Below are 24,552 nucleotides of genomic sequence, written 5' to 3' on the forward strand. Positions count from 1 at the left end.
GCATGACAAAATCTCGTCTTGCCCATGACGTTTACAAGATAGGTTTAACTATCTTGTAAATCTTGTCTTATGTAATCTTGTCTTGTTTAACTGGGATTTAACATCGCACAATTTGGCAGGAAACCCAAGAAACTTTTTCCTGCCTATCAGTCTTTATTAATACAGGCTTTCACTAAAGAACCTATTGCTACTATGACTATCGTAGGCCCATTTTTGCAATTCATGTTGCTTCCTAGCCTCATCTAGTAAATTTGGTTTCAGCATTGTTAATTTGGTTCTAGACTTCCAGTGTAAGAACCGTTCAGTATACAATTTCATATAAGGTCAATTTCATATATAGTCATAAGGGACTCACGCCTGTCACTGCAGTTGAGATGTTGTGATAAGAAAACTGAAAATTATCTAGCTTGTCCTGTAAAGAAGTAGGCTGATTAAGCTTCTTGCTCGACACCTGGCGTAGCAGACTTTTCTCGACTTCCTGCACCGAACGCTCAGCGGCTCTGTTGGATGTCGGGTGATAGGGCGGGTACGGTTTGAATTTGACTCCATTGTATTCTTCGTAAGAAATTCACAAAACTCAAGGCTAGTGAACAAGGTACCATTATCAGAGACCAATTCTTTTGGCACACCATAGCTCGCAAACAAAGTCCGGATTTTCTCTTTAGTCTTGGCGGTAGATGTAGAGCTCGTCAAAAAAGCCTCGATCCACTTTGAGTAATTATCGACCAGGGTAAGCATCTGCTGTCTTGACGTGGGATCTTCTGCAAAATTAATGTGAACTCAGAGCCATCTCTCTGAGCCAATGGCTAGTGGCCATTGCTGCAATAGAACCTTTGGACTGTAATTTCTTGTGCCTTGACATACATAACAAGACGAAACTGTCACCTCAATGAATTTTTCAATTCCTGTCACCACATGTAGCTGCTGGCCAACAACTTCCTACAAACCAGGATGCTGGTCATGGAGCGTCTGGATAACCTTCTCCCTCAACATCTTAGGAATCACCACCCGACCTCCCCACAAGATACAATTCTTGTCCACAGATAACTCATATCTTCTCCTCTGAAAAAGAAGCAACATAGGATTTTGAATTCCCCAGTAGCCGTGAAGAACTAAATCCTGAACCCTCGACAACAATAGACAATAGACAATGTGCTTTATTTACACATTCGTGGGAGAATAGTACATGCGTCAAAACAAAAGATTTTAGATTGTCAAAGTTATACAATGCTCAAGATTTTTTTTTTTTTTTTTTTATAAATGTGATAACACAAAGTTAACATTTTGATGCCCAGAGAGAGCTCTCGTCGGCGGCGGCGCTGTGTCAGGTGTTCAGGAATTCTGATTCTGAGTAGTAGGGTCTTCCTTGGAGCCATTCCGTTAGCTGGTTCTTGAAACGTTGGGGTGGCTGGCTTCTTAGATGGTCGGGTAGGTGGTTGAAGAAGAGCGCTCCTTTGTATGAAGGTTTCTTCTCGAAAAGCGTTAGGCGGTGTAGTGGGAGGGTGAAATTTGTGGCATGTCTTGTGTTGTATGTATGTAGTTCATGATGTCTTAACTGTTGTGAGGTGACTGCATGCAGAATGGTTTCCCGAATGTAGAGTGAGGTTGCTGTGAGGATTTTTACAGTAGAACCTCTCATATCCGGCCACCACGGGACCAAGCCTCTGACCGGATAACGATTTGGCCGGATAAACCAACCTACTATCAAAATGACAATTCATACCTAATAATAATAGGTAATCAATATATGCAATCAAAAGTATCATTTAATTCTGTTCGGGCATCATTTTTAGAAAAATAAACATGTTTGTAAAAAGGAAAAAAAATATTTGTAGGTCAAAGTCATTAAGTAATGAATGTAGGTACAAATATTATGATTCCAGGTAACAAAACATGTTAAATGGAGGTAAAAATGACAATAAATTGTACTTAAAGATCATTAGGACTTAAATAGTACTTGCATTTCTACTCAACATTCTTAACCATTTTGTGAAATACAAAAATTAATGTACTCGTACTGTACTGTACTAAACCCACTTTGGAAATGATCAACCAACTGATCAGAGGTTAGACCTACTAGCTCAACTGAGTATAGTGACTCAGCAAATAAATGTATAAACAAACAGATAAATAATGAGAACAATTTATTTTATGACTTGAGCAGTCGCAAAGACTAGTGCTTGCATCTAAACGTCTGTAAGGTGTGAAAAAAAAATTTTGATAGTGGCTTCCTGGAAGGGGCCGGATAAACAGAGGACCGGTAAAACCAAGGCCGGATATGAGGGGTTCTACTGTAGTTGTTTAAAAGATTCCCGGCTGCTTTCTTGGTAGTGTAGTCCTGCTAGGCATCTGATTGCTCTTTTTTGTAGAGTAAGAATCTTTTCCATATTGGATGCTGATGTTCCTCCCCATGTCACTATTCCATATCTTAAGTGGGCTTCGAAAAGAGCAAAGTAGGCAACTTTAGCTATCTCCAGGCCACATATTTGTTTGAGTCTTCGAATTACGCGGGTACCTGATGAGAGTTTCTTGCCAAGTTGGTCGATGTGTTGCTTCCATGACAGTTTTGAGTCAATTGTGATACCTAGATATTTGGTTATGTTGCTTGCTTCCAGGCTGGGGAGAGGTGCTAAGTTTGTACTTTTATTTTTTGTGTTAAAAATAATTTGTACTGTTTTGTTTTCATTTAAGACCAGATCATTGTTTATACAGTAGTGTTTAGCTTGGTTGAGGCATGCAATCATGTTTGTCTCAAGCATTTCAGTAGCTTTATCAGAGATGGTAAGCACAGTATCGTCTGCATACATTATAGTGGAGCAGGCATCATCCATGCAGTTTGGCATGTCATTAGTGAGGAGGAGGAAGAGCACTGGTCCCAGTACAGATCCTTGTGGAACCCCTCTTTTTACACCAGTTGTTGGAGATTGGATTTTGTAGTTTATGTTATTTTGGGTGTGATTTATTTCTACCAGTTGCTTTCTTCCCTTGAGATAGCATTCAAATCAAATCAAATCAAATCATTCTTTATTCATTATACATAAAATAACATGTATTGAATAGAGTCAAATAGGCTATAAATACATATAACTACATATTACAAAGTGCTTAAATTAAAATATACTATTAAGATAAGTGAAGAATTTCTAATTGAATATATTAAAAATATAACACTATTGCAATCACAATAACATTAGCAGTTATTAAAATAAAAAACATATACCCATTTTCCGGGCTTAAGTAAAAATATACACAGAAAAGAAAAAGCATTACTAATCATTGTGAAAATTTAAATTGTTCCCCTAATTTTGCTATGGAGTTCAAATTATGTAAGCTACTAATTTTTATTGTTTAAAAATTCTTCTATGGAATAAAATGAAAATTTAATTAAAAAGTCTTTTAGTGTTCTTTTAAATTTATTCAAATTGTCTTCCTTCTTTATATAAGCCGGCAGGTGTTGCAAAAAAATCAAACCTGAATAATAAGTTTTCTTTTTGAAAAATTCCAATTTATGTCGGGGTAGGTTAATTTTAAACCTAGTGTTATAGTCACCAGTATTGCTTGAAGTGGATGACAATTGAATTTGTTTTGCATAGACAGATGCTTCATATATATACAGACTATACACCGTTAGGATTTGTAATTCCTTAAAATATCTCTTAGCTGATTGTTTTCTTTGCAGTTTCATCATTAGACGAATAGCTCTCTTTTGTTTGATAAGGATAGAATCCAAATTGGTCTTTGATGTTGCTCCATAAATAGATATTCCATAAGCTATGTGACTATGCAGTAATGAAAAGTATATTATTCTCAAAGTGTCTATGCTGCAGATCTGAGACATCTGTCTTAAAGCACATACACCAGAAGTCAATTTTTTAACAACATGTTTAACGTGATTGTCCCATGTAAGATTTTTGTCGATAATTAAACCAAGAAATTTAGTCTGTTCAACTTGGTCTATCTTGTCATTGTTTATACAAATTTTTGCTTCAAATTTTGTTGTTGATTGTTTGGTTGAAAAATATATGAAGTTTGATTTATTTGCATTTATAAGAAGATTTTTTTCTTTTAAAAATTCATGAGTTACTTGAAGATTTTTTGAAGAAGATGTTTCAATTTCAGAATTAGAATTTCCATTTAGCAGGATATTAGAATCATCAGCATACAGACACATGGATCCGTCACTCCCAGGAATAGTCCCAGGCAAACCTCTAATATAACAAAGAAATAGTAGAGGGCCCAGGATCGATCCCTGGGGGACTCCATATCGTAGTGTCTGATGCTGTGATTGAATTTTTTCAATGTAGTTTATTTTATAATGTTCTATGATGTCATCCACTTCAACAAACTGGTGTCTATTTTTAATGTAGGATTCAAACCATTTAAGTTCTTTACCACGGACTCCAAGTTCATTTAAAACGTTAATTAATTTATTGTGCGACACACTGTCAAAGGCTTTACTGAGGTCTAAGAATATTCCTACCACCTTTTTCCCTTTATCAATTGCATTTATTATAGACTCTATAAATTCTATACCAGCTGTTACTGTGGATTTTCCTTTTCGAAAGCCATGTTGCTCTTTGTCCAGTAACTGATTGATTTCAAGATATCTAGACAGCTGAATATAAACTATACGCTCATAAATTTTGGAAAAGGCAGGTAAAATTGAAATGGGACGATAGCATGATGGATCTTTAGGATTACCTTTTTTAAATATGGGAATAACTTTAGCCAACTTTAATTTGGATGGAAATATGCCTGAAATGAGAGAGGAGTTTATTAAATGTGTTAATGGTTTTGATATGAAAAGTAGTGATTTTTTAATTAGAGTAATTGGTATTTCATCATGCCCAGAAGAAATTTTATTTTCAAATGACAGCACGACTTTTTTAAGATGGTCTTCTGTTATTGTTTCAAATTTAAAAACGTTTGTCATGGCAGTCACTTTTTTTGGGGTGAAAATGTTGTGATTTGATGTTGAATCAATGTTTGGCAAAATAAGCTTTTCAACAGCAGTTGTAAAGAAATTGTTGAAAACATTACTCACAGCAACAGGATCTGATATTTGGTTATCATTTTGAACTAAGATTATTTTGGAGGGGACAGTTTGTTTTGATTTTAGTGAAATCTCATTTTTTATTATATTCCATGTAGTCTTTGTTATGTTCCTAGATTTTCTAAATTTATTTTGGTAAAATTTTTGTTTAGCACTGTTTATGGATTCCTTTAACTCTTTTTTCTTTACTTTTATTGTTTTATATAACAGTGAATTCCTTTTTGCTCTAGTATATGTTACTAGTTCATGGATTTCACTTTTTTTCCTTATTATTTCATTTGAATTCCATTTACATATATTTGATACTTTTTCTACACACATCATTTTGGGGAAATTAGTGTTAAAAATGTGACTGAAAGTAGACATAAAGACATTAAATTTTGCATCCACCGAAGATTGATAAACATCATACCAGTGTTCATTACTTAAGTCCCTAAGGAACATTTTAAAATTATTTTCAGTATACTTTCTGCATAACCTCTTCATTACCTTTTTGTTTGTACTGTTAACATTTTGTATTTCAAGCAATTGAGCATCATGATCAGATACATGAGTAATAACGCCTGAGACATATAATTTTGTTTCAAAAATGCTGGTAATGAAGTTATCAATTGCAGTAGCTGATTTATCAGTAATCCTAGTTGGAAAGTCAACCCTATAAGACATGTTATATATATTTATGATATTTAAAAATTGATGGTACACATTATCATGATTTAAAACATTAATATTTATATCACCTGCTAATATGATGTTCTTGAACCTTTTTGTTAATAAATCTAGAGTAATATCCAGTTTTGCTAAGAAAGGTTGGATATATTTATATTCAGGAGTTCTATATAACCCTAACAATATAAACGACATACCATCTAGTATGATTTCAGTCATACAGCACTCAAATTCTTTCTCCAAAATAAGTTTTTGAATTCCTTTAATATGTACTGTTTTAAAATTTACATAGTTACTAGTAAGTATTAGAACACCACCCCCAGTGGTTGAAGATCTGGTCCAATAGGATGCTATTTTATAATTTTTCAGTTTAAAATGAAACAAATCTGTCTCTTTCATGTTAATTTCTGTTAGAATAACAATATCTGGCTTAATTTCATCCAAGTTTACTTCCAAAATGCCTATACGGGTTGATAAATTTTGAATATTTTGATGAAGAATTAGAAAGTTTTGAGTGCTGTTTACAGAATGTGTTAATTGGTTGCTAGATCTTGGCCTATTTTTCTTAAAAAAGTGGTTACATTATGACATGATGTATTAATAGAATCACAGGTTAGGGGTAGGGAATTCAAGACAGGAGTGAACAATTGGCAATTTAAAGGTACTTCATTCACTGCACCAACACTATCACAACCCCTGACAGACAGCCCCCCATCACATGACACAGGCGCTGGTGACTCCTCCACAGGCTGGGTCATTTTAGCGAATTTCCCTATAGGGAAGTAGCTATTACCGTAGGTGGCACGGTAAGACCTAGAGCCGGGACCGATTTACTTTTTCATTTTGATGTCCCCAGAGGCCAAAAACACTATTCGTTCAAATTTTTATATATGTATATATATATACGTCCGTGAACGCGATAACTTGAGTAATTTTTGTCCGATTTTGATGAAATTTGGTTTAAAGGTGTAAAGCGTGATAAACTTGAATGAGTTCGCGAACCAGCACGATCGGACCATGGGAACGGGGCTTTACGGGGGGTTTTATGGGGTAAAAATTGGTTTTTCTCACTTTTGACCCTTAAAACACAAAATTTCCCAATTTTTCTTTAGACCTTTTTAAAGAGCTTAAAAAAACAAATAATTTAGTATATAACAGTATTTTTGTTCGATTATTAGTAACGGAGAAAATTCAAAAAATTGTAAATTTAAAATTCCCATTTTATTCTTATGGAGAATATTGTTAAATGTTGTAGTTTGCTTGTTTATGAATATATTTTGATCAAACTTGGCAAATTTATTTATTTTGTACTAAGCTATCAATATTTTACTCAAAAACACACTTTATTAGTTTCCTTGTAGCAGCAAACCTAGGTACTCGGTAAACCTAATGTTATTAAAATATATTTAACTGAAAATCAATTCAGACAAATGGAAATTCGCTTAGTCGGCAGGTTTGCTGCGGCGGGGGTATTTTCATTTTCCTTGGGCCAAAAGAAGCATCTACTTGATCCTGGTGATCTCAAGTCTGAAGTAGAGGTTCTACAAGCTGAAGGGGTTGACACGTCATCGTTTAATGGGCTACTTAAGGATGTTTCCATAGCAGATGAGTGTTCCATGGATTCCTCTACAATTTTAGTCCTAGTAACTGAAGCCAATTGAAGTTCTTGATTAACTGGTGAAGATTTAAACCATTCTGCTTCTTTACCTCCTACTCCTAGGGCTCTTAGTTTTTGTAGTAGCTGGTTGTGATTGAGACAATCAAAGGCTTTGCTAAAGTCAAGAAACAGGCTGGTCACTGAGCATCCTTCCTCCAATTGGTCTATGACATGTTCTGTCAACTGTATCAGGGCTGTTGTTGTAGATCTACCCCTGAGGAATCCGTGCTGTTTATTCGTGAGTAGGCTATGCCGTTCGAGATGGCTTAGGAGTCTAGCAAGTACAATTTTTTCAATTATTTTTGAAAATGTTGGGATCAGGGATATTGGCCGATAGCTGCTAGGTTCACTTCGTGGCCCTTTTTTATATTTTGGGTATATTTTGGCGGTCTTTAGAGCAGTTGGAAAAATTCCTTGCTGTGTACAATGGATCTTTTTCTGTCAATCTTCCTACGTCCAAGGACGTAATTGGGGAATCGTCACTCGAACTGCAGAAATTGATTACTTATACACAAGACTCCACATGTGAAATATAGTTATCCTCCAACTCCAAGAATTCATCCTTTTGTATCTGTAGGCGTGATAACGCATCAGCTAGATGTAAGTTAGCTTCTTTTCAAAATTTAACTTCACAATTGTATGCTGCCAGAATGAGAGCACATCTCAAGTCTTGCTGCAGCTAGGCTAAGCACACCACGGCTTGATCCAAAAATAGCCACTATAAGCGTGTGATCTGTCTGTAACACACAGTTCTTACCCCCATAAATATATTTGTGGAATTTCTTGAGACCAAATATCAATGCCAAGGCTTCTTTGTGTAGCTTAGCTGGGAATAATATTTCTCACTAGTGCTAAGAGTTGTGGATGCAAAAGCTATAGGCCACCCTTCTCCATCAATAACATGAGACAGAATGGCTGACACTCCCCTAGGGCTAGCATCACAGTTAAAACAAGTGGCTTAGACACATCATAATGTACCAAAATATTGTAGTCCAAAACCAACAATTTACTTTCATTAAAAGTGCATGAACACTCTGCGGTCCACTTCTAGGGGAGATCTTTCTTCAAAAGCTCATAAAAACTACTGATTTCGAGAACTAATTGTAAATAAGCTTTCTTTTGTAATTAGTCAAACCAATGTAGGCCCATAACTCATCCCTTATACATGGTTCTGGTGCATTTTGAATAGCTGAAACAATTCCTTGCTTTTCTGAGGGTTGATTCCCTTGGGTCACATAGCCTAAATACTCAACCCTAGGCTGTATAAATGTACACTTGCTCTCATTTACTCCATTGTTAACAAGGGTTGTGTTGTGACTCCTCTGCTACTGCTAACTGCTGATAGTCATTAGTGAGGTCAATTACTGAAATTATGTGCATCCTAACGAGGCAAAAATATCTTCTGGTTGTGGTTCTGTTTGCAACACAGGGTTTAGTGTTACCTTAAAATCGGCACACAATCTTACACCATTCGGCTTAAGAACCATTATCTTATGTTATCTTTATGTTTTACAGAAGTGAAGGTGGCTGGACACACAACAGAGTTTGTCAACAAAGTATTGGACAAAGTGAAGCAAGGCACAGCGAATGGAGGTTTGGATGACCTTTAAAGGATTTATTTATACACTTATTTTTCATTATGATTATGAATTAATTGTTATTTTAAGTTAAATATTTGTAATGGTTTTTTCAGGAAAATAGATCTTACATATAGATATCTATATATTTTTATGGAATACTTGTTGATTTTTGGTTGTTTTACATTTGTATTGTAAAACAAAATTATTTATGCCTAGATATTGACGTGTACAAAATTTCAAGGTTTTGTATATAATTTACAAACAGATTTTTTTTCATACATTGTAATTTCTGTAGAGAAATCGTTTCATATCACAAGTTATTCTGAGAGCAACTTACAATAAAAAGGATCAAAATTTAATCATTTTAAAACTTAAAATTTGTACCTTTTTTAATGTTCATGACCAAGTGCTCATTATTTGAGAGATGCTGCAAAGGTTAAATGCTTCTTTTAAAATTTATATTCTTCAAATATTCATTATAGTCAACACATTATTCAATTCAATAAGTTTTAACTTGGATTACTTACGCTGATTTAATACAATTATTTGTGGGATTGTATAGGTTGCCTTGTGGTATTTAACGATTTCATGTGTATGCCTTTAGTTCCTTGCCTTTTTAACTTTCTGTGATGGTTTTCGTGAATATAAATAATCCCTATGTTAAATGTTTGTGTGTTTGGGTGTTCATTGTTTGCTTATGAGTGTGTTGTTCTACTGTGCAAGTGTAAACATTCACTAAGGATACTAAAACAAACTTCTCATGCATACCTGATGTTTGATACCTACTGTGACTCCCCTTACACTTACATAAGGATTGCCCATCCTTTGGCACTCTACTTTAATTAGTAATCAATGCAAACATTAGTGTTATTGGAAGAGATGAGATAACACATTCCCATCAGATCTTATAAAACAATATAAATCTTTCTTTGGTATCCTTAGTCAATGATATAACAATTACAGTACTCTAAGATATTCACCTCAATTGAGTTGTGTTGATGTTTTTTATGTCTTGACCAAAAGCTGAAAGCATTTGTACAATATTATGATAATATGATATAATTACTTTTAGTTATAAGTTAAAATATTGCATAGTTTTAGTTGGATAGTTAATCTTTAAAACAAATTATACTTATTATAATATTAGTCCTGTAATTATTTAATAATTGTTGTAATTTTTTCTTGATGTATTTACGTACAATATAACTCTTATTGAATGCTACATAACTCACAATGTGTAATAATTACACAATTTATAAAAAGTAAATTTACAGTCTGTAATAATTGAAAATGCATTTCATCCTTTAAAAATACTGTATACAAAATGTAAAGACAGGGCAGCTATTGGGAAGGAAACGCCAATGGAAACGGATTTTGTGGTTTCAGTTGTAATTAAATAACCTAAATATCCCCATAAACTCAACCTATGCCGACCTTTAATTATTACCTTGAGATGTTATATTTACATAAAAAGTATTTTTGTTTCCTAACTTTGTTTTTCAAATACCCTATGAAAAAAATACAGTTCATCACACAAAAAGTGTCTTTTCAACCCTCCCTCATTTCCCGATTTCAGATTCGCTCGGTCATTAAACAGCTCGGTTCAAAAAGAGTCACTTTACACCATAGTGATGAAATATACTTTATTTCACATAATTTTTGCTGTTATTCCCAAATAGGTTTAATTTTAATTCTTTTCAGTCATTATATAAAACTGATAGATAGTAAAGCCTTAATCAAAGCATTTTACTATGTGTTGTATGTAATAGAATATATTTTAAAGATTGCTTTGAGAACAATTCAAGATTGCATTGTGGTAGGTGCTGTAACTAGCCGAATGACTAACCTGTTTGAGATATGGAAGAGCCTTAAATCAATAAGAGCACAATATTTGTAACATAAATACAGTTTTAAATGCACTTAAAACTACAGTTGTTATATTTTTCAAAACCTTGCTATTTGCTTTGTTAGTTTTAGCATAGACAAAAAGAACTAAGTATAGGCAGTCAGCAGTGCTGCGGTTAGTGTAAGTTCTGGCGTTCACCGCTGCGAGCGCCGTGTAGTTGCGACGCACAAGATACGTAACTACACGGCGCTCGCAGTGGTGAATGCCAAAACATATGCTAACCGCAGCACTGCTGATGGTCTATATTTAATTCTATTTGTCTATGGTTTTAGATACAGATTTGAATATGTAATAACTTATTACTACTACCATATGAGTTACAATATTTTTGCTAGTTGTGAATGGACTCTGCTTGAAAACCAAGTTTTTATATTGTTGTGTGGTAATTAACACTAATGTAGTGTCTTATGCTAGTACATAAAACCACTTATTATAAAGAATATTATTTTTATAATCCCTTATGGAAGATACTTGTAATATATTCTCCTCTTTGACATAAACTATCTATCTTGGCTCATCAACACAGTGTCTTGGCTATTTTTCTACAAAAAGATGATTTAACTTCTGGACTACCGGTACAGTAGTTTTCACAACCATGCTTAATTATCAGGTTTCAATAGTAGTATTAACATTGTATTCATAGTATTACTTTTAAGGATCTAATGTTGTGAGTGAGCCACAGTTGCTGTGGTTGTTTCTAGATGTGTACATTCATACAGTAGTCATAATGTTAGTGAAAGCTGCTCAATTAATATAGTCACTGAATCTATAAAGCCTGATTAAAACTTACCATCTTTTGTTCTCATGATTGCTACAACAGTCAGTTGGTAGATGTTAATTGGTCTGAAGGGATTATTGCATGGCTCCTTTTCTGACCAACAGATAACAATGTCCTTATCTTACCAAACTATGTTACCGAGCCAGATTACCACATAATTCATCTCGCAAATGCAAAATATGTAAAATCTTTACTTAATTTAAGTAAATCATGTACAAAGAGCACACTCAATTGGCCTTTAATTTGTTAACCATTTATAATGTCGTTTTTTTTATTAATAGAACTGTGTATTTTTAATTGGACACACTGGTTATCAGTTTTGGTAAATCAAAATTGAATGGATCTTTTATAAAAAAAAAATAAAGTAATCATAATCACTCAATTCATCCAAATTTTAGAACCAATTAGAGATTTACCAAGGTTTCCTTGCTATAAACCATCCTGCTTAATCAGCTGATATGAATATGGTTACTGTTAACAAATTGTTTGTATGAATGGAATGGTCTTCGTTCATTCTCATACGTGACTTCAGAGCGTACTCCTAGTTTGTATAATTGGTATGTAACATAGTTAATAACACCTAACTTTTTTGTTCCATCCATTAAAAGGTTATACCAGGGGGCTTACCCTTCATTGATGTATCAGCCGATAGTGAATGTGTTAAACTTGCGGTTTCTATCAAACGTAATAAACTAATTCATTTAGTACCTTTAGGATTTTTATTATGTTTAAGCATATTTTAGATTAATAGGTAGTAAAGCCTAAGGAAAATACACCATGGTAAAAAAAATACTAGTTTTTGATTTGGCCTAATATGTAGACACTACTAGTTAAAAAACAACATTATTTTTATACATATCATGTATATTGCATTAATATTCAATGGAGTAATGTCAGGCGTTTTACTTGTTTTGGAAATCAACTTGAGCCTAAAACTATTTCTTAGCTTTAGGAAAGATAATTATTTTGTGAACTGAAAATATTATTTCTTGTTTAAGTATAAGTAACGTTACTAAAGCTGTTGTTGGTTGGTAAAGTTTTTAGACTACTGTTTGATCGAATGAAATAATATTTTAACGTTTCAATAATGAAATACCGGGTCAATCAATATATATATATATATGGGAATATGATGGTGAGTTTTGTAATTGTTGTTTTCTTAACTTCTGAGGGTTTATAATGTTGGATAAACAAATATTTGCTCAAACATTTGTTATAATACTACTGCATATTATATGATTAGATGAGTTTCCTCTTATAGTTCCAAACACATAGGCTGCAAACCAAGTATAAAGACAATATATACATTTAAGTTTATTAAGAAATTGTGCACTAACTAAAAGTTGTGTATCAATATGATTGAATTTATGTTAAGCCTATTTCAATAGTGTTGTATTGAAACAAGTTGATTTTGCCTAATCTCTGCATTGCTAACTTTGATTTTTTTAAGTAATTCCTCTTGAATGGTATCTGTATTGGCTACTAAAACTCAGTAGAAAGTTAAGTTTATCATTAATTATTACAAGTATATTTTCTATAGTGATGTGTCGATACCAAAATGTATCAATTCTCGATACCGATCCCATTTTTTGCTTTATACCAAATTTTCTGAATGGATTGGTTATACTACACCAACTCCTGTTTTTATGTCCCTCCATGAAGTATTTTTGTGGTAATGGGGTGTTTTTCAAGTAAAGAAAAATCTATGCAGCAATGATATATTCCAACTAGCCAATTTGTCAAACCCTTAACAAATTAAAAAGTACTATATGGATAAATGAAGATCTAACAGTAAACAAATATAAACAAATGTAAATTGGTTTAAAATAAAGTTTTTTTCACAGTTTGAATTTAATTAATGCAGTTTATGAAACAAAAATAAAATGATATTATAGAGGTGTGCTAGTCTGTCATTTTCAGTCAAGCCAAACTCGATGTAATATCATCGCCAGCGGTCGTGGAGACATCATCTCCATCTTTGGCATCACTGCAAATTCCAAAATATCTTCCTCAATTACGGACACATCATCACGTATTTGTGGTCGCTGAAAAATCATGAACACCTCCTGCAGCCGTGTGGACATCATCATCAACTCCCGCGGTCACAAAAATGTCATCGTCGTCTTTCATTCGCGGCAAAATAATTTAACATCACCCGTGGCCGTGTAAAGATCGTCATTGACTCTTGCTGTCACGGAAACATCATCATCATCGTCGTCTTTCGCAGTCACAGAAACGGGATGTTCGTCTTCCGCGATCACGGCGAAATCATGAACGTTCCACGGTCGTGTAGACACCATCATTGACTCCTGCGATCATGGAAACGTCATCTTCATCTTCTGCGACCGCTGAAAAATCGTACCCTGCAGTCAAGTAAAACTCGTGAACATTTGCCGCGGCCGTCTAGATGTCTTCGTCATCTCACGTGGTCACGGAAACATTGTCTTTGTCTTGCACCTTCGCGGTAATTTTCTGATTGCGCGGGCGTGTCGGGTATCATATCGGAATCGTCTTTTGAAAATCGATTCTAGATACCGATAGCAACGTCCAAGTATTGGTGGTTCGAGAATCGGTATCATGAATCGACACATCCCTAATTTTCTAAAACAATTATTCATAATACTGATCAATTTTACTGTTTCTTTTAGATACAGGATTTAAAGTAACTGGTTAAATTACCAATAACAAATGTACCTAAGTTGATTTAAAATAAAGTTTTTCCTACAGTTACCTAACAATGTACATGTTCTCTCACTGATTTGAGAAAGCAAAGTGGCCAATTCGCTCATCAGTGAGACAATGTTAACATTGTCTCACTCTAATTACTTTGTCTCACTCCAGATTTTCAACGTGAAGGCACGAAATAGTGAGCGCGTAACATGCAGGCAACGTCGTATGCGCGAGAAATATGTTGGCAGCACTGGCTGTAAATCAGCTGGTCAGCTGTTGTACTGTTGCATTTGTCACTTCAAATTAAATGTTATATTAAAAGTTCACTTCTGTGTAAAAATAGGTTATGTTTCTTCACCAATTTATTTATTTTATGGTAACTGTAGGAAAAGTATAATGAGCAACTCGAGTTCAAAGTACAATTGCCTCACTCGAGAAACCATTCCTCACTCGCCTACGGCTCGTGAGTAAGGATTTCTCTCGAGTGAGTCAATTGCTCACTTTTCCCACTAGTTGCACAAATAACTATTTTTTCACAGTTTGAATTTAATTAATGCAGTTTATGAAACAAAAAGAATATCACACAGCATTTGCCTTCTCTCCACTTGTATTACATAGTTAGTAAACTGAAACTCTTTCATCGAACAACAGAGTGGTAGATTATATTTATTTTGTTTAAATATTTTTGTATGAATCACATTAAGCTATTATTAATAACATGTAGCCTATTATGGTTTTATGATGGATGTACATTATAGTATTTTGTACATAGGCTAACATTTACCAGTCACTATGTGAAGAATTCAATTTGGTATTTAGCTGCGCCAGCTATTTTAGTGTTATTTGTACCATAAGAATGCATTGTTATTTGTTATATATGTACATATATATTATATGTTATAGAAAGGTGATTGATTAACTTGCTGTTTAGACGGTTGTAAATCAGCTTAAGGTAATGGTATGGAAACATTACATTTATCTGTAATTCCTTCCTGTAAGATTGACAAATGAATGTTTATCAATTGAGATTTTGACTGTGTGATATTTTGCATCAAAAATTCTCTTTTTACAATTCCCTCCGATTAAAGCCCTGATACAACTAACTATGCCTGCTATAGTAAACACACCTTGAGACAAAAGAACTATACAACAAAGAACTATAGCCTACTATACATTAATTGTCATTTTAAATACTAATGCAATTTTAAAACACAAATTTGAATATTTTTGTTAGTAAATCAAGATACTATCTCATATACTGATAAGGGATTGATTTTCAGTGTATGACTGCAACAACAATATCTGAATTGTTTTAATACCTCCATAATTTGTAGCCAATTATTCCTTGGAGAGAGTGACACAAGTGATGTGTTATAGTGTTTAATAGTATTCAATGTATGTTTCTGTTTCCGATAACATGAGGCTTTATATATCACAGGTTGATGTAGCGTACTAGAATGGAAGAAACTGATACTATTTTTGTGCAAATTCATATCTTACTGAAGTTTTTTGGAGTTTAGTTGTTAAATTTTCTATACAAATTGAAGGACATAAAAATGAGCTATGGATTGTTAAGCTTATTAATTCACTACTAACTCGACTACCTTACACCTAAATTTTGAAAATACCGTACATTTAACTGTTCTATTTCAACAAAATATACTATAAACAATAAACATATTACTAAGATTTCATTGACTAATAAGGGGATATCTTCATTGAAATGTCTTAATAAAAATGGCAAAGCATAGAGAATTATTTGTGACATTCTTAAGGAATCACAATCAATTTAATAGTATCACTATTATTGTTTTGTTAATACTATTATTAAAATGTGCCTAGATTTATATGCCTGTTAAATTATTCAGATTTAAGGATCTTTTAAAGCTTTTATTCAAAGTAAGTTTTTGTACTTTCCTAAAAAACCAAAATACTTGACAGCAAACATGAGTTATAACAAAAGGTGTATCAACTGTACTTTCACTTGCCAGGTACAGGGATTGTCTAGTTTCCTCAATGATATATTCTTGGTTAGAAGAACAAAATTACTGTATAAGTAGTCCTGAGAGATTGAAAAACATTCTCTCTCCAGGCCAAACATTAACTTGGATGCTATCAAGTATTGTTCGGGTAATATTGACAATTGTATTCTTCTGTAACTATTTTGTTGGCCTACATGAAAAATGAAAGTGAGTGATGCAGTGCTGCAGAGCAGTTTTACTTATAAAGACACAATGACTTTGCATTACAGTAAGAAGTGTACAAGTGACGGGTTGGTATTTCATTGTTGGTCAGCTGATTAAAAGCTGTAAGTTGATGTGTTCAGAATGTGATATTATTTAGTCATAGGTTAGACCGTCTCTGTTGCATTAATGTTGCTTTCTTCCATGTTTGTAATAACAAACAGTTACCATTGCTCTGGCTAATATTGTTTCATGTCATAATTTATATAAAATGTTTAAAATCCTAGTGATGTGTTTGTTTTATTTCATGAAACCTGTGACATTTGCCTTTTTGTTATTGGTTTTATAAAATGTTACAAAAAAGAAGGTACGATTTACATTTTTATTTAGCTTATTCATTCAATTTCATTCATCAATTATCTTAGTAATCAGTCATATGATACCCGAAGACAAGACATTTTCCAATACCCCACTCATCTATTACTTATTTAATACGCAAGCAAGTTTTTTGTAACAATTACTCCTCTGAAACTACTGAACCAATTTACATGTTTTTGGTGTCATTGGAAAGAGCTTAACGTGAAGTTGTGCAGGAAACTTTCTTTTTAGGGAAATAATTAGAGAGTGAGGCCCTGGGGCCCTTTAAAGTTTCGTATTTCTCCATAAGATTAACATGGGAAACAAACATTGTTATGAAACTCCAGCCGTTGTCAAAAATTAAAAGTGAGAAGAAGAACATATGATAATTGTAAACAGTCAATAAGTTGGCTAACCAAACAGTTTGCTACACAAATTTACTGATTTGGTTGAAATTAAATATTTACAATTTGAATTTGGGTTGGCGTAAATATTACACTGGAAAAAAGCTAGGGTGCCTGGATAAATTAATATACTAAAAAGAAAACTCAATTAAAACTGTGCTGCATTTCTTAGTAATCATAGAAAGAGCCGATTTTCAAACTATGGTAAACATAGGAAAGTCATAGAACACCACCAAGGAGAAGAAATAGAAATCATGTTTTTTTATTATTTATAATTGTTATTATGGACAACCTAATGCGGCTATGAGTAAGGCTATTTGTAGAAAACACTAAAAAACAAGATGAGCTTTTGAAAAATTATAAGATATTCACAAGCAATTTTGATTATATCGATCTGTTTGGTACATCTTGAGTATTTCCATAATCTTTTCGAATCTTTTAAAGTCATCAGAAATTATGACTGTTATTAGTTTTAAAATAACGCCTGTAATACTTAGCAATTTCTCGAATTCAAGCATACGGGTAATTTTAAAATACCCCCGCCGCAGCAAATCTGTAGACTAAGCGAATTTCAACTTGTCTGATTACATTTTTACTAAAATATTTCCATAAATAAGACATATTTATTCCCTATTTAAATAACATTAGATTTAACGAGTGCTTAGGTTTGCTGCTACGGGGAAGGTAAAAAGTGTTTTTTGACCATACATCAATAGTATAGGATGAAATAAAAAAATTTGCCAAATTTTATCAATATATATCCATTAATAAGTAAACTACAACAATTTTCAATTTCTCCATAAGAATAACATGGGAATTTTAAATTACACTATTTTTGAATTTTCTCCCTGACCGTTACGCATACAACAGCGCTTCAATATACTAAATTATTTATTTTTTTAAGCTCTACAAAACAGTATAAAAAGAAATTGAAAATTATTTTATTTTTAGGGTCAAAAATGGGAAAACCCCATTTTTACTCCATAAAACCCCCCATAAACCCCTGTTCCCATGGTTGGCTTTAGGTTGGAGCTCGTTCGCTGCGCTCACTTGCCTTCAGGTTAGCTCGTTCGCTACGCTCACTCACCTTTTGGTTGCAAATTAGCTGTTGTCATAAATAAAAAAAATAATAGTGCTGCACCCTGTTGGTAATCCTTGTAACTTTGAAGCTATTGAACATCATAGAACAGAACCAACTTGTTTAATTGAAACAGCTGTTAAGATTCATTAATTCCTTTTAAATATGAAAAATCATAAGGTTAACATGGGGAACTACAGAGCCACTGGGGCGGAGCCCGAAAAGATTTTTGAGATAAGAATATGCTTTAATGTTAATCGGGAATGTGAGCTATTTCAGCCCAATCCGTCCAGTAGTTTATGCGTGATTGAGCAACACACACACACACAAACACACAAACTTTCAGATTTATAATATTAGTAAGATATAAAGCCAAAATAAGTACCCATGAACTTTTGAGAAAACTACAAGTCACACCCCCATAAACCATATACTTAAAATGTTCGTCATGACAAGAAACCTTGCGCAAAACTATCCATTATTTCTTAAATTGCCCTATAAGGGCCGGACTACACGAGCGTATGAAACACCGCCGATAGTACGCGCAAAAATGTCTAGGACTACACGAAGCCGACAATCAGCAGCGTATTGAACGCGAGAACATTGACTACACGAGCGTATAGAACGCCGCCGACTGTCCTCGCCCAATGTGGCTGACATTTGGCAATGAATACACAAACTATGTAGTTTGGTAACTATAGTTTGTGTATTCATTGCATTTGGACCGTTCCAATATGGAAACGATACTGTACAAGTCGGATGTGTAGCTGGTATGATATATTGTTGCAGGCTGTTAAGAAGAAACGTCGTGCAAAGAGGCGTTGGTAGTCACACCCAACATTATCAAGTTGTTTAGTAACAGGGCAGTTTCAAGTAATGTTTCCATAGAATGTAAAAATTTTTCAACAAAAAACCATTTTAAGTGTTATAAGACGTTTCTTTTATTTAGGTTACTTTCCGTAAATTTAATAACACGTACAATGCTGATCAAGAAGTTACAAAAAACAATAAAAAAACTACTCCAATTACAACAAGTAGTGCAGAGTTGGACTTGCCAAAGTGATGGGAGGGATGTATCAACCAACGCGCAGGAGAAATGCTAGTTGCCGCTACGTGTAGTCCGGCGAGCCGACGATCTGCCCGCGTATTTTACGCATCCAGAGGCGTTAGATCTGCCGAACGCCTGAATTACGCGTCCTCGTCAGGCAGACAAAACGCTCATGTAGTCCACATCATATAAAGCTATTGGTTCTGCAAAAAAAGCAGACTGTCGGCGGCGTTTCATGTGCTACGTGTAGTCCGGCGAGCCGACGATCTGCCCGCGTATTTTACGCATCCAGAGGCGTTAGATCTGCCGAACGCCTGAATTACGCGTCCTCGCCAGGCAGACAAAACACTCATGTAGTCCACATCATAAAGCTATTGGTTCTGCAAAAAAAGCAGACGGTCGGCGGCGTTTCATACGCTCGTGTAGTCCGGCCCCTTAAGGTCGTAATTACTTTCCAAAGGGAACTTTCCATATACCTAATGTTAAAAATACCTCAGCTGTATTCATTGTATCATCTTATTCTTTCAATTTATTAGGCCTACCTTATTAAAATCAGGTGAGATTATTTGTTTGTATTACGTATTCTGATTTGTTTATTTCAGCTTAACTTATGATACGGTTAATAACGGTTGTTATTGTTTTTTGCTCTCCCTATTTTTACTTTTTAAAATAATTTTGATTTTCTTTTGAAATGTTTCTTTTCTATTTTTAGTTACTTTTTGTGTGTTTCTTTCGGACTTTCAATAAATTTCATATAAGTTAACACATTAAATGAACGGGACGAACTCTGTCTTAAAACCTCCAATTCTAACCTATCATGAAGACTATAGCTACGCATCAACAAGTCAAAATATCTCTACAGTCAACAATGGTAAGCATCATATTTTAGACGACTCATCGCAGGGCCTGATAACCCATTAGGCTAATTAGACTGGAGCCTAGGGCGCCAGTCAGCCAAGTGTTGTAGGGGGGGTGCCAGACAGCTAAGACTTAAAGTTGGGACTGGGGGCTTAAAGGCCCCATCTAAAGGCCCTAATAAAATTGTTTTAGGCCTAGGTGATTAACAGTTAATTTAGAAAGTATGTATATTATTGTTTGGTTTTTTGATATTTTAGGTTAGGTCTACTTTTGATTTACTACAATCATATGTTTAATAAACTGTAAAATAAATACATTATTTTAAATCAAAAAGTTTTACATTCCTTGAACAACCGATTTGTTACTATTTTAAGCCTCGTTCGCACTAGTGCAGCACGACACGGATTGGCGGCCATCATGGCATTTGTTTAACATTGAACATAAGGCGAAAAATTGCAGGTTGTCTGTTGCCGGCGTCCCTGGAACTGCCGGCATTTTCCACCATATGATCAATGTTAAAAAATTGTGTGACGGCTGCCCGTCCGTGCTGTGCCGCCCTAGTGCAAACGAAGCTTTATAAGGTCGTACTGTGAACTTAGTTTAAACAATGTCTTTGCCTTCTGTATCTATACTCGACAAGAATTAATAGTGCCTATGACTATGTCATATTGTTTAGCTCTTGAATTAAAAATATTATATCAAAGTCGAAAGATTTGCAGTTTTAAAAGTTCCTAATCAAACCATGCATTAATTTATGATCAGCTTTCTTTTGTTTTTAAATAAACTGAATAGTAGTATAATGCCTTTGGTAATTTTTAATTTTTGAATTCAGAATTAGTATTCATACTTTGAAATTTTGAAAGTGGTGGCAGAGAGGAGGGCTAGTGGTAGGGTGGAGGGGGGGGCGCGAAAAAATGTCAGCCTACTGGCGACTAGAGCCTTAATCAGGCCCTGCTCATCGGCACCACCAAACAAAGTTTTTCTCCCAAATTCATCACACCAATTAGAAGTTAGCACCATGGAACTAGAAAACAACCAAGAAGGTGAATTAAGTGAATTTCAACTAGTATCCAATAAGAAAGGTAAATCATCATCTTCCAACTTCCAACACACTACGAAGCGATACAAAACAGTAATACAAAACAGATTTAGTCCTTTAGCATCCACTACCGACAATGACGAAACTGACGAATCTCCTAACTCTTCTGATAAATCTCGCATTCCACCCATTTTTCTTCATGACTCGAACAATTATCAAGCTTTGATCGCAGATCTTGATAAAGTCTTAACGCAAAATTATTTTACCGTGAACAAAGGTAGTACCATCAAAATAAATGTGTCTTCATCCGATGACTTCCATGCACTAACAGCACATTTTGACAATTTAAAAGTACAATATCACTCTTTTTGTTCTCCTGAAAACAAATGTCTCTATGTCGTAATGCGGAACGTCCCAATCTCCCTTTCTGACGAAGAAATTCACACAGAACTTAAACGAATGAATCTGCCAGTTCTTAAAGTTACTAGATTATACAACAAAAATAAATATCCAATACCTCTTTGTGCCATCGAGCTCGAGGACTCCGACTCTGGCAATGACATTTTTGGCCTTGAATTTATTTTCCATTCAAAAATTCAGATTGAACTAAAGCGAAAGTCTAAATCCATCCCTCAGTGTATTTGCTGTCAACGCTATGGACACACTAAAAACCATTGCAAACTTGATCCCCGTTGTGTTAAATGTACAGGAAACACAATGCAGTACAGTACAGGAAACCATTTATTTTCAGATTGTCCTAAAAAGAGAAAAGATCCAGTCCAGTGTGTTAACTGTAATGAGTCGCATACAGCTAATTATCGTGGTTGCCCTTACTACCTCAGCCTTAAGACACGAGCAATCAGCAAAAGAAATCAACCAACAACCAATCAAACGGAAATCATCCATAATCAAGTTCAATACAACTCAAGTAGTACTCATTTTCCTGCTTTGTCAACCAAAAACCGCAATCCTCCAGCAAGTTCTCAAAGCGAAAACTTTGCTACCCCACACAAAACTTATGCCAATGTTACAAACGGATCGAAACATAAAGGTACTGAAACACAAACTCCCCATCCTGAACCTGAAAACTCAGAACACGACTCTCTTCACCCTATTTTAAAATCACTATTATCTCTAGTTAAACCTTACCTCCCTCAAATTAAATCGTTCATCTCTCAGTTAGTAACATCTATTTTCCAGAATGGGTTATAATTTACACCCAGTGAATAACTTAAATATACTTAATTGGAATGCGAATGGTTTAAAGGAAAAGCGTTCTTCATTTATTGTTTTTCTAGCTCAAAATAAAATTGACATTGCTTGTATCACAGAAACCCATCTGATATCAACGGAAAAATTTAAAATTCCAGGTTATCTCGTTTACAGATCAGACAGGGATGCGCCTAGAGCGTCTGGCGGAGTTGCCATTGCGGTTAAAAGAAACATTTCTCATCACTCATTGTATCTACCTCACATGAATAACCTAGAAATTACAGCCATAAAAATAAGAATAAACAACGATGATATTATTTTATATTCTGCTTATCATGCTCCACGGTACAAGTTTTCAAAAACGTACATTGAAAACCTCTTTCCAGATAATACTCCTACTATTTTACTAGGCGATCTAAACTGTAAGCATGAAGCTTGGGGATGCCTGAAGACAAATCCAAATGGAAGACTACTCTTAGCCGCTGCTACTGCCTACGGAGTATCAATTGTTGCCCCAAATGAGCCTACTCATTACTCATTTAACCACAATGTCAGGCCAGACATTTTAGACATTGGATTGTTTAGAAATATGCCTCGCCCAACACACATGACACCACTAATTGACCTTGATTCCGATCATCTACCAGTCATTCTTTCATTTGACGAACCACCTGAAATAGAACTTCCAAACGAAAAACTTATTAAAGGAGTAATCGACTGGGAAAAGTTTAAAGAATGCTTTCATGAAAATTTTCTCCTTCCTCGCCAACTAAAAGATAAAACCCAAATAGATGAGGCTATCGATTTGTTTGTCACTTCCATTCGTCTCTCAGTAGAACAAGCAACGGTTCGTCAGTTTAAACCCAACAAATTGTTTTCCTCGATTCCTCGATACATCCTGTCTCTTATTAGTTTGAAGAATAGACATAGAAGATTATGGCAACGCTACAGAACTCCTTCTTTTCGCAGAAGATATAATCAGCTCATTAGACGAGTCAAATGGGAATTAGACCGATTCAGATACAAATCTTATAACAAATATGTATCAAATCTGTCCTCTGATGACAACAACTCCTTATGGCTCACAACTAAACGGATATTGAAAGAACGCACCCCAATACCCAGTTTAACACGTTTGCTACTGAGCGTCGCATATATGCGACGCTGCGGTCATTGCCACAGACGAGGTATACATTTGAATCTTACACATAGACCGGTTGTCACTTGGATAACAGTACACACAGACCACAGGCGAAAACCTGTAAAACAGTGATCATTTACATTGTAATACGCTACAATCGTGTTTGTAAATAAATTATTCTTGTTGTTTTTTTGTATTTTTTATAACCTTTTGTAATGTCGCATATTTGCGACGCCCGGTCTACAGCGAAGACAATGGGGAAAATTATCATAGTTTTATTGAAATAGACTAAACGTCGCATATATGCGACAGTTCATTTTTTTGTGTTTTAAGGTGAAAGTAAGTAAAAAAATAAACAGATTATTCCAGAACAGTTTATAACTGAACAAATATAAAAGCTAAAAGCTACATACGATAATGCAGCATACATACTGCATACATACATACAGTGATGCAGAAAAGTAAAGACCAGTTTTTCCAACTACTGTATAATATGACGTCACCAATCATCATATCCACAGACCAAGCGACGCAGTTGTGCGTCAGACATCTCTGTAGACCACTGCAGGGAATTCAGTGCCTTCAAATAGACCACTACAAAGATATAAGCATTTTAATAACATTAGAACCCCGACGCAAATATGCGTCGGCAGTCTGTTTTAATGTGACTAGCCGTCGCATATATTCGACGGCAGTCTATGGGTGGAAACCGACCGTCGCATATGTGCGTCGCTAGTCCATGTGAATGGAAAATTTCGTACTATTGCAGTAGCGAACGTGTTAATAAACAATGGTCAGGTATATGAAAGCAAAACGGACAAAGCTAATGTTTTAGCCGATTACTATCAGCGTTCATTTCGTCCGAATGATGAATTTCAAGACCCTGAATTTTCAGCTCATGTTGCCACAGTTAATTCCT

General features: G+C 34.6%; 1 protein-coding gene across 2 annotated transcripts in view; it reads left to right on the forward strand.

Annotated features, from left to right (window-relative positions):
• Nucleotides 1–16,782, forward strand: part of LOC128983006 (protein CREBRF homolog) — a 112,732-nt gene extending 95,950 nt beyond the window's left edge. For both annotated transcript variants that reach the window (XM_054402124.1, XM_054402125.1), the window contains exon 8: nucleotides 8,895–16,782. In XM_054402124.1, coding sequence (XP_054258099.1) covers nucleotides 8,895–8,989 — 95 coding nt within the window. In that variant the 3' untranslated portion in view covers nucleotides 8,990–16,782. The remainder of the gene's footprint in view (nucleotides 1–8,894) is intronic.
• The last annotated feature ends 7,770 nt before the right edge of the window (nucleotides 16,783–24,552 follow it).

The sequence above is a fragment of the Macrosteles quadrilineatus genome, unplaced genomic scaffold, assembly GCF_028750875.1.
Source record: "Macrosteles quadrilineatus isolate MER2022 unplaced genomic scaffold, UCM_ALF_1.0 Scaffold_1__1_contigs__length_201487025, whole genome shotgun sequence".
Taxonomy (NCBI): domain Eukaryota; kingdom Metazoa; phylum Arthropoda; class Insecta; order Hemiptera; family Cicadellidae; genus Macrosteles; species Macrosteles quadrilineatus.